The sequence below is a fragment of the Xenopus laevis genome, chromosome 2L (genome assembly GCF_017654675.1).
Source record: "Xenopus laevis strain J_2021 chromosome 2L, Xenopus_laevis_v10.1, whole genome shotgun sequence".
Classification (NCBI taxonomy): domain Eukaryota; kingdom Metazoa; phylum Chordata; class Amphibia; order Anura; family Pipidae; genus Xenopus; species Xenopus laevis.
In genome coordinates this window covers 164,548,416-164,560,535 of record NC_054373.1, presented here as the reverse complement: position 1 = coordinate 164,560,535, position 12,120 = coordinate 164,548,416, and the positions used below count along the sequence as shown (strand labels likewise).

At 40.1% G+C, this 12,120-nt stretch overlaps 1 protein-coding gene across 3 annotated transcripts in view; it reads right to left on the bottom strand.

The window, feature by feature from the left end:
• Window positions 1–2,526: 2,526 nt before the first annotated feature.
• Window positions 2,527–12,120, bottom strand: part of LOC108707566 (receptor-type tyrosine-protein kinase FLT3) — a 66,142-nt gene continuing 56,548 nt past the window's right edge. For all 3 annotated transcript variants that reach the window (XM_041582656.1, XM_041582657.1, XM_041582658.1), the window contains 5 exons: window positions 11,679–11,801; window positions 10,568–10,679; window positions 9,071–9,170; window positions 3,970–4,075; window positions 2,527–3,102 (listed from right to left, as the gene is read on the bottom strand). In XM_041582656.1, coding sequence (XP_041438590.1) covers window positions 2,995–3,102; window positions 3,970–4,075; window positions 9,071–9,170; window positions 10,568–10,679; window positions 11,679–11,801 — 549 coding nt within the window. In that variant the 3' untranslated portion in view covers window positions 2,527–2,994. The remainder of the gene's footprint in view (window positions 3,103–3,969; window positions 4,076–9,070; window positions 9,171–10,567; window positions 10,680–11,678; window positions 11,802–12,120) is intronic.

The window sequence follows — 12,120 nt, the reverse complement described above, 5'->3', positions numbered from 1 at the left end:
TGGTTGTATAGTATACAGTGTCGGATGGGGCATTAGGGGGCAACCACCAGGGCTGTGAAACCAAAGGCCCTCCTTAAAGGGCATGTAAAGGCTAAAATAGAATAAGGCTAGAAATGCTGTATTTTGTATACTAAACATAAACATGAATTTACTGCACCACAAGCCTAATCAAACAAATAATTTATGCTTTCAAAGTTGGCTACAGGGGGTCACCATCTTGTAACTTTGTTAAACATCTTTGCAAGACTAAGACTGTGCACATGCTCAGTGTGGTCTGGGCTGCTTAGGGATTATCATAAACAAAGCTGCTAGAGTTCTGCATGGCTGGGAAGTAAGGCGGGGGCTCCCCCTGCTGTTCATAAGTATGATTGTTTCCCTGCTCAGCAGTTAGGGACCATCTGACAATTCCTATCCACAGCAGTAAATGAAGGTACAATTTCACTGCATACAGTCAGGTTTCTTATAAAAACGGGACACATTTTTTAATTAAAGTATATTGGAGATTGGTTTCTTTTTCATTAAAGAAAGTAAAAATGGGATTTTATTTTTTTTGCCTTTACATGCCCTTTAAAGGCACCAGGACCCCCTGGTCCACCCATGTCCACCCCCCACCACACGTGGTGTTATGTTGACGTTGCATCCCGTATGCCATTCTTCTCCTTAAATCTGACAATTGATGGGTGGAGTGGACCTAGGCCAGTGTCGGACTGGGATACCAGGGGCCCACCAGAAAACCTTAGGTTGAGGGCCCACCAAACTATTATACCTCCTCTCCTCACTCAACCTCTTTATTCTCCTAGTCTCTTTTCTCTACATACCATACTCTATTCTTCCATTATTAAGCCTCTTTATTCCCATAAAGAAATAGAGAATGACCATGATATAGGCCAAATGTTTAGAAGCAGGAGGGCCCACTGACACCTTGGCCCACCGGGAGTTTTCCTGGTATCCCGGTGGGCCAGTCCGACACTGACCTGGGCTGGTGAGGGCCTAGGCCTACTGGGTTTTTTCCTGGTGTCCCACGGCCCAGTCCGACTCTGATGAAAAATCAGTTTATGGGCTAACTATAAAACAACAGTGAGTTCTATATTTTATATTAAAAAACATAATAAAGGCCACACATTCCCAGGAAGCAGCATCAGGGAAATATTACAAATATCCAAAATAATATACATACATGTTTCAGGGCCTACCGAAAAACAAAGAACATAAACAACACCAATGTACTAGAGCTTTAGTATTTGCTTAATAGCCAGACACGCATTGGCTTTCATTATCATTTGTATATACACATACATTATATATATATATTTGTAAGCAATTTAAATGGGAAACATATACTGTTTATAAGTAGTGTTTATCTTCCATTTATTTTCCCTTTTTACTTATGAAAAGCACAAATATTGGAAGTGCCATAATGTTTGCATTCTTTCTACTGAGTTACATGAAAGGGGAAGTAAAGTCTAAAATAGAATAAGGCTAGAAATGCTGTATTTTGTATATAAACATAAACGTGAACTTACTGCACCACAAGCCTAATCAAAGAAATAATTTATGCTTTCAAAGTTGGCCACAGGGGGTCACCATCTTGTAACTTTGTTAAACATCTTTACAAGACCAAGACTGTGCACATGCTCAGTGTGGTCTGGGCTGCTTAGGGATCGTCATACATTGTCAAAACAGCACAAGTCAAATAATATCTGCCAGAAGCCGATACAGAAAGACTGATTAATAATCAGAATATACAGACTGCACAGGGTCCTGTGTTGTCACGTAATCTAATGTGGATTTTATAGTTTTTGTATTGTTTAATGCAAACTTTCTCCAATTTAGCAGAACCAGTGGCTGCAGCAAAATAATCCTCCAAATAGAATCCCAGTTTATCTGTTTAAATCTGGCTCCATGATCTCTGTCCCTGCAGCTGGAGTTGGAAACAGTAAGTGCTGTTACACACGGCCCTTTTTTCCTGAACTCCCTTGCGTGGCGCTTTCTTCCATTCAGCCGCAGGGTAGCGCAGGAGTAGACGCAGTCAATTATTGTGAAGGGGGCTGTACTAACACAGACATATGTATGCGCCAAACGCAGGTGAAATGCAACATGCTGCGTCCCGCCTGCGTTAGCTGCTTACATACGTAAGTACAACCCCCTTCACAATAATTGAGTGCATCTACTCCTGCGGCAGAACGAAAGAAAGCGACATGCAAGGGAGCGCAGGAAAAAACGGCCGCGTGTAAGAGCCCTAAAGGGGATGTAAAGGCAAAAGTAAAATCCAATACAAATCTCTTCACAGTCGCCAACTGCTTTTCAGGGAAACAAACAAAGCTGCTTGAGTTCTGCATGGCTGGGAAGTAAGGCGGGGGCTCCCCCTGCTGTTCATAAGTATGATTGTTTCCCTGCTCAGCAGTAAGGGACCATCTGACAATTCCTATCCACAGCAGTAAATGAAGGAAGAATTTCACTGCATAAAGTCAGGTTTCTTATAAAAAAACGGTAGACATTTTTTAATTAAAGTATATTGGAGATAGGTTTCTTTTTCATTAATGGGATTTTATTTTTTTACATGCCCTTTAAGAGCCCCCTCCATGGCATATGCCCTAATGTTACCATTGCTGTCGGCCAATGTTGCCCTTATACTATCCATATGTTTGAGAGAAAATAAATACAAGAGACCATCTATATCTATAAATAGACTATACCTCCCATTTAAATGGCATCATATAAAAAATATCCGTAATGCATAGACTAGGGCAATGCAAATATAAGATGAAAATACAATATGGAACCCAAGGTAGAAGAAATCCTTCCTTTGCAGATAAACAATCTGTTTCTTTCTGCTCGAAGAAAAAGCCCAATAAGGGCTGGAGGAGATTCGTTATTATTATATAATAGCTGAGGTTGAAAAAAAGCACAAATGTCTATCAAGTTCAACCTTTTGTCCAATTGAAACCTCTACCTGCAACTGAGCAATGTGAAGGGTAAGTGAAACCCCCTGCACTAGATAAGTGGCTCCTGGGCAAGAAGGCTAGGGCTGTTCATCTCTTTGAAACTCTGCTTCAGACAGGAGGAATCTCTTCTGTTAGGCTGGTCCATGTTCTGATATACCTAATTGTGGAATAAAGAAAAAAAAAGCCATGTCTTTAGTTGTGAAACAGTGAAAAATTCGCAAAAACCGCCGAAACGGAAAGTTCACGAAAAATTTGTGAAATTCGCCCGTTTTCACAGAAAAATTTTTGAAATTCGGACGTTTTCACAAAACATTCGTGAAATTCGGAAGTTTTCATGTACAATCGAGCAAAACGGGAAAATCGGAAATTGCTGCAGACTAATTTTCACTGGCGAATTTTCACGAGAGATTCGAGAATTTATTTGCCGGTGGCGAAACACAGGAATTCGCCGCAAATTTGTGCCTGGCGTATTTCTTTTGCCCATCACGAAGTATGAAGATCCAAATTACAGAAAGATCCATTATTAGGAAAACCCCTTGTCCCGAACATTCTGGTTAACAGGTCCCATACCGATACAGGTGATATCCCAGAAATTCCCTAACATATTATGGACTTTAGAGACCTGGACGCTAGCTAGCGGAGCCTCGGGGGTATCAAGACAGTGTCTCTGGCTGTTGTAGTGAAGAAGCAGGAAGGATCAAATAAGAAACATGGCAGCTCTGTAGCTTTCCAGAAGTCTCCTATTACTGTACTAGTGTGCAGCCCGCTGTGCATATTATCCCGTAAGCTTGCACAGAAATAGCCATTCATTGGTTTTTGTAACTGTGCCGACTCAGTGTTCTATAAATGGCTATACTTAACCTCGGGCCGGCCCTGAATACGGACTTTGGCTCTTTGCTCACGTTCCCCAGGCAGTAATAAAATGCAGTTGTACCCAATTCGCTCTGGCGGTATTGTTCTTAGTGCTGCCACCTCCCCCCCCCCAAAAAAAACCCATTATACTTCCCAGTGCATTTTGACATACCAGAGCTTCCATATTTGAAATCTGATATCCCAAAAAGGAAACAAGCTGTGGGAAAGACAGTCTTTTCCTAGAATCAAACGCCCAGCAGGACTGCATCAGGAAATATCTGTGGGGGGAAAAACAGATCTTAAAATAAAGAAGGCAGAAAAAAAATAATGAAAATAAAGTTCATGTCACTGAGTCAACATTCAATACATGTAATAGAAAGCTTAGTCATGGGCTGATGTCCCCAAGGAACTATTGCGCCTTGACAAAGCCAGTATAGCGAAACGCGCATCGGCGTTTGAATCTAGTTGACTTCAATCTTTTTAAAAGCTTTTTAAAAAATCGGGTTAAATGGGAATGGAAGGGGTGGTGGATATTTCATTTAGTACTCGGTTCACTTATTCTCTTCCCTTGCAATACTGAATTTACAGGAGGCCGTGGATTTGTGGTTTTTTAGGCCGTTATAGCTCTTGACAGTTTAGGGCCAGTACCGTAACTAGAGGGGGCGGGCCCTGGTGCGTGACGCGCAGCCGGGCCCCGCCCCCCTCCGCATGGCCCAAATTTCAGTGGCGCATGGCGCTGCCGGGGGGCCCTAAGGGGGTGCGAGGCCCTGGCCCGCTCGCACCCCCTGCTCCCCCGGTAGTTTCGCCACTGTTTAGGGCTTATCTTAACAATTGAGACCACAGTCCCGGTTACTCTGCCTTCTTTGTCTTTGTGGTGTCCCAGGGATTAGAAACGAATTAGGTAGTAGATTTGGGACAACTCCACCTCTCTCCTTTTCCATTTTCCGATTTCATTTCAGGAACCTGAGTATTATTTTTTAATATTTATCCTAGTTTATGCGGTTACTCCAATTAATTTATAATCAATTACCTGAGTTATAATGAATTATTGAATTAGCACTGGAAAGCACTTTATTAATTAATTGTTGTCCCATTTTGGACACAGTTACCATAATCACTTATCATATAATATTGCCTCAATTTTTAATCGATTTAATGTGGGTGGATTCATCCATTGGTTTTTAATTGTAATTTAATTGAATCAATTCTTTGCACTGCACTTTATCTATAATTAATTTCTATCCTTTAATTCTTATTTATAATATAATGAATTCGTAGCACTGCAATATATGCAATTTTCTAACTAACAGGTATTGAAACAATTTATATAAGTAACAGCTAAAGTAAGATTGTGAGCGGGTACTTTTGCTCTTTGTTTTTGTCCCCAAGGAACTCACACATTGCTCCCAATCATACCATTTCATGTTCTGTGTGTATACTGTATATAGTGAATAAAGTACCCCCTCTTGCAAAATATAAGGATATTATAAGTTACCGAGGAGTTTCATGACCATATAAAAACACGAGGCCGAAGGTAACTTCTAATATCCTCATATTTTGTAACTGGGGGTATTTTATTTGTTATAATACACAAGTTTCAGTGAGTCATGTGACAGAAATGACATCAGAACTCACTGTTTATAACTGATGACATCAGAACTTACTGCTTATAAGGATATTAATACAAGGTATTTTATATATATATATATATATATATATATATATATATATATATATATATATATATATATATATTTTTACATACACATACCTCCCGACATTTTGGGAATAGAAAGAGGCAGATTAGTAGTCAGCACAACTGCAACTCACTTCTTTGGCTGGGTGCACGTCCTCCAGTGGCCACCTTCCACTGGCAATATTAGCGAAGAAAGTTAGTCCAGCACCCACTGTTTCATGAATAAAACGGCCTTTATTGGACCAAGGGCATTACAGCTGTAATGCCCTTGGTCCAATAAAGGCCGTTTTATTCATGAAACAGTGGGTGCTGGACTAACTTTCTTCGGGAATAGAAAGAGGGGCAAAAATATTTTTGACCACACCCGTTTTTACCCCCTAATTACCATGTTAATTTTACACAATTTGGCAGGTTATGACAGTTTGAACACATTTCGCTGTGGGTTTTATGTGTTATCACAGTTTTGCTAATGAAGGTGAATTGCCCTTTAAGCTGCAAGTCACAGTTTCTCCAGGAGACCTGCTTAAAATAGTTTTGTTGCTTATCTTAAATTGTTACAAAAGTATCTAAGTGCACCTGTCACGTATTCTGGGCTTTCTGGCAAAAGCCAATTAAGTTTTAGAAACCATTACTGTTTATAAAAGAGTGCCTGTGTCACTTTGGACTTATATATACACTAGGTATGCACCAAATCCACAATTTTAGGATTCAGCCGAAATCGTGAATACTTTGTGAAAGATTCGGTCAAATCCCAAACTGGATCCAAACCCTAATTTGTAAATGTAAATTAGGGGGGAAAGAGAACCCCACACACAGTGGGGCCGATTCACTAACTTCGAGTGAAGGATTCGAAGTAAAAAAACGTCGAATTTTGAAGTGTTTTTTGGGCTACTTCGACCTTCGACTACGAATCTAAGGATTCGAACTAAAAATCGTTCGACTATTCGACCATTCGATAGTCGAAGTACTGTCTCTTTAAAAAAAACTTCGACCCCCTAGTTCGCCACCTAAAACCTACCCAACTCAATGTTAGCCTATGGGGAAGGTCCCCATAGGCTTTCCTAAGTTTTTTTGATCTAAGGATATTCCTTTGATCGTTGGATTAAAATCCTTCGAATCGTTCGATTCGAAGGATTTTATCGTTCGATCGAAGGAATAATCCTTTGATCGTTCGATCATACTATCTGTGCTTAATCCTTCGACTTCGATATTCGAAGTCGAAGGATTTTAATTCCCAGTCGAATATCGAGGGTTAATTAACCCTCGATATTCGAACCTTAGTGAATCGTCCCCAGTGTGTTGTTAAGAAATTTTTGAATTCCATGTTTGTGAGCCAAAAAGTCACGTGATGTCTTGCATTTCGATTCGGCGAATCCTGGTGAAAAAGGCAAAATCTTGTCCGAATCCCAAACGAAATCCTGGATATATATATATATATATATATATATATATATATATATATATATATATATAAAACCTGATATATATATATTGTGCCAAACCAGGTATTTAATATGGTGGATGTATATACTCTCTTGTACTTTGAAAAAGGCTAAAGTAGCAGCCGAAACATTAGTATGTGCCAAATAAAGCTGTACTTAAATTTTTTATAAATCCTGAGCGTGCGTTTTAAAAAAAAAATATATATATATATATATATATATCAGGGCCGGAACTAGTAGTAGGCAAAAGAGGCAGCTGTCTAGGGCGCAATGATAGGGGGCGCTGGGCAGCTACCTACCTTCTTCTGCCTACCCCTAGTCCAACCCCCTCAGTCTTACTCCCCTTCCTTCCCCCTGTCACCCTTCCCTACGTCACTGTCCCCTCCCTCCTCACCCCTCCATTACTCTCCCCTCCCTCCTTCCCCTCCCTCCGTCTCCTCTGTCTCTCTTTGTTGACCGTGACTAAAGGTGGCAATACATGTAAAAATGTGTTTGGGGAGGTTACCAAAAGATCAGATCATTCACATATAATTCCACCTTGAGGATCACAATGCAGCCCACTATGTGAACCATCCAGGGTAAGATTTGGGCAGGACATAAAAAGTCCAGCAGGTGGCACCATGCTCTGTTTTAAACTCCACTGATACTTGTTCCACTGAAATCAGAGATCCCCCCTCCAATTTTTTTAAAAATATTTCATTGTAAATCGATCAATACTTTTTACACCCTTGCAGTTGAACGGGTAAATCTAAACGGGTCAGATTCGCAGATCAACAGGAGCAACCCTTCCAACATGTTTCCATTTGTCTCTAATCATTTATATCAGTTGTCAATAGTGTTTCAATCCCTGTCTTTTCAGAGGAAATAAAGGCGCAGCACATAGCAACAATTACACTTTATTGTTGACTGTTCCTTGTTCCATTGTCATTATGTCATTAAGGTGCAGATTTATTAAGGGTCCAACTGAAAATTCGAATTCTCTCATTTTTTTTTTATGGTCAAAACTGTCAAATTTTACTAGGGAATTATCCAAACTCGATTCTAATTTTTTTTAAAAATTCGAATAAAATTTTTCGAGATTTATCAAAGTCAGGCCCTTTAAGAATTCAAATTAGACTATTCGCCACCTAAAACCTGCCAAAATCATGTATAAGCCAATGGGAGAGGTCCAGTGACCAATTTGAAGATATTTGTAGCCTTCCAGACATTCAAGTTTGATTGCATGAAATTCAATTCACGTTTCCGGGTTGGTAACATTCGTTTTTACATATTCAATTTTTTAAATATATAACCGAATAATCAAATTTCGTGTAAAAAAAAAAAACTCCCATGAATTTGAAATTCGACCCTTGATAAATCTGCCCCTATTAGAGGCAGATTTATCAAGGGTTGAATTTCTAAGTAATGGGAGTTTTTTTTAAAAAAAAGACCAACCGAGTTTTTTTTGTGGGTGAACAGGCTGTTTTCGATCATTTGAATCGAAGTAAGATCGAATTTGATTCAAAGTATTTTAAAAAAAGAACTTTGATTTTTCAAAGTCCACCAATTGACTCATATAGGTTCTAGGAGGTCCTCCATGGGCTAAAACAGCAATTCGGCAGGTTGTTCAAAGTCGAAGTTTTAAAGAGACAGTACATATTTGCGATATTCAAATTTTCACATTTTTTTTCAAATTTAAATTGAAGTTCACAAAAAATAGCTCGAAATTCTAATTTTTTTACTTCGAATTTTCACTTCGACCCTTGATAAATCTGCCCTTAAATGTCGCCAATCATATTAACCCTACTTCCTGACATTTGAAAAATGCAATGAGGGACAAAACGTTCTGCCTCCAGCAAAGAGGCAAATTTTTTTGATCACACCCATTTTGTGACCACACCCACTAAATACCATATCCATTTGACAAATTTGGCAGGTTATGGAAAGTTTGAACACATTTCTTAGAGGGTTAGGGTCATATTTTATGTGTTATTACAGTTTTTCAGATCCAGATTGAAGAGTGGCATCATATAACATTGCTTTAGCGCTTCTGTATTATTTCGGGCACCTTACAGCACTGATTTGGTAGCACTAAATTTCCCATGTTATGCGAATGGCTGCTGCAGTTATGGCCTTTAGCAAGCGCACATACTCACATCTCATCAGTGGCATAAAACGGCTGTTCCATCTTAAATCCGCTCTGAAGGAGCTTGTAGAAGTGGGCATTAACCTGAATCCCAGGATAGGGATTGATTCCTGCCGTTAAATGAGACAACATTAAGGGGGTTATTTACTAAAATCCAAATGAAACAACATAAAGGGGGTTATTTACTAAAAACCCGAATTTATCTCATGTTTTATTACAAAAAAAAACAGAACCGAACTCTCATGCCTGATTTTAGCTTATTTATTAATAAAAAAAACAAGATTTAATCGGATCACAGAAAAACTCAATAAAATCAAGAGAAAACCCAAATCGCTCAAATTTTTCAGGTTTTTCCCGAATTGCTCAAATGTTTCGGGCTTTTTTCCCTGAATTGCTTGAATTTTTCAAGTCGGATTTTTGGGCTAAACACAACGTAGACCACAAAAACTTCAAATAGGTGCCTCTCCTGTTGACTTATACAGTACCTCGACAGGTCTGATATGGCTGATTTTTGGATTCTGGCTTTTTTTGCAGTTTCAGGGTATAATACAGTATATCTTAAAAAAATTATATATTTTTTTTCCTCTAAAAATGTGGGTTTTCTAGTGAAAAAAACTCACATTTTTTTTCCAGATTTTAACATTCAGATTTTAATAAATAACCCACTAAGTGTAAATAAGTAAAAAACACAAAATGTCACAATCTTTTGCTAAAGTGGAACACACATAGGTAAAAAAATAACAGGCACTAGAACTGCAGTAGAAGTTTAGCTCCCGGGCCACCCAGCTAGGTGTTTTATTTCCATCAATTTCAATATATACTGTTGGCATACAACGGGTTAATGGCAGTTAAAGGGTTAAAAGGGGGTCGGATTCGGGGCCCACTGGGGTTGCTGCACCCCCCCCCCCCAAGGCTTCCTGCACCAGCAGCAAAGACACATTAGACACCTCAGGCCCATCCACAAGGACCGGGGCCCACCGGGTTTTTTCCCGGTGTCCCGCCGGCCCAGTCCAACCCTGGGGTTAAATGTATATACCAAATAGGTTTAATTTTTTAAATGAATTGTTTAGTGGTCTGCTCTCTCAATATAACATGATGCTCCTGCTGCAATCAATTCAACCACAGGGCAGTGGCGTGACTATAAAGGAAGCAGACACCATGGCCAGGCAGGAATTGCTGGGTGCAGGGCCCCTATGAGGATCTTTTTACAGGGGTTAACTAGTTACTCCACTGCCACAGGGTTTGGCGCTTGGTCATTACAAACCCCTACTTCATGCTGGAAGTAGCCTAGGGACATCAGCCAGTGACTCGCAGCATGGGTGTATCGTTTGATGCAGGAAAGAAATATTTGGTTGGGGAACTCACAAATAATAAATATAAGGAAAAAATAATAGATATATTTTCTAAACAGAGTTATTAATCACCTACTACAGGTTAGTGGTTTTGGTATCATGACAGTTACCCTTTAAAATACACATACTTATCTACATCGTTATAGCATTTTTACCAAGAGAAAAGATCTCCCAGAGCAATATGCCATAGGACCACACATCACTTTTTATGGTATATATGCCTTCAAATATGCTTTCTGGTGCCATCCATTTGACTGGCAATCGAGCCTACAGGAAAAGCATAAGCAAACAGTTAGAGATGCAGGTTATTTGAATAATTATAATTAACCCTAATAGCAGTATGAAATTATGCAGTAGCATGAGCCATTGACAGTTCTGTAATTAAGTTGGATGCAGCCCTAGGCACCGGACTAAGGTGATGTCAGGAACGCCGCCCGGAGCTCCGGGCGGCGCACCCTTCCCCACTGGTGTCGCTCCCAAAATGGCGGCGCCCATGGCCACCACGTGGGTAGCGGCGCCGACACAATGACGTCAGCGCGATGACGCGGTGATGTCACCAATGGCGCCAAATTCGTAATAAAAGGGCGCCCTGGCCATCTAGACGCTGCCCAAGTATAGGATTTGTTTATTAGCATTCCTGGGTGCTTTATTATTGTTATTCTGGACTTTTGAACCCCTGCCTGGACCTTGATTCTGATCCATTCTGTCTGCCTTGAACCATTGCCTGGACTTTGACCTTGTATTTGCCTTAACCCTTGCCTGTACCTTGAACCTGAACTTTGACCGCTAAAGGCTTCCTCCTTGGTCCTGACTCTCCCGCTGGGAGCCGATAGGCCCCCTGACAGGTGAGCCCCCTAGACGTGGAAGTTACGTCATCAGCATGGCCACGCATGAAGTGAGTTCCTGTTAATGTGTGATGTCATACATACACTCTACAATGTTGCATATACCCCCCAACTCTACCTCCTATTTACACAGCACCCTAAAGCTGCTGCCCAATGCAAGGGCCCTCAGGTGCCTATATAGGAATAATGTCCTGGCCGTTGAGTAGCCTAAAATGGAAATATAAGGTTATTATCTCCAGTTAAGTGTGAGAGTGAAAGGGAAGATCAACTTGGACATTTATATTGACAGTGAAGGCAATATCATGGTATGACCTAGTTGTCAGGGGTGTTATCTGTAGTTTAGCAACATCTTTGCTTATTCCTGTCCAAACTCTATTCTCTAACCCAAAACAGCAGATTACAATAACAAAATGTTACTTACATTGCCTTTGACCACATAGTTCGAGTCATTCTCAATATCTCTAGCAAGTCCAAAGTCACAAATTTTGGCTACTTTCCCATTGGTTATCAGGATATTTCTTGCAGCGAGATCCCTGTGAATACACTGATCAGGGAAATGATTCCTTTTCAGAATTTATCCGGTTCCTCGCATTCCACAATAAGGTTAAATGGCAGCAATATTAGTTCAATAGTACTAGAGATTTCTTAGGAATCGATGAAGGCACAGTTCCAGATTAAGGGGCCGATTCACCAAGGGTCGAATATCGAGGGTTAATTAACCCTCGATATTCGACTGGGAATTAAAATCCTTCGACTTCGAATATCGAAGTCGAAGGATTTTAGCGCAAATAGTTCGATCGAAGGAATAATTCGAAGGATTTTAATCCAACGATTGAAGGATTATCCTTCGACCAAAAAAACTT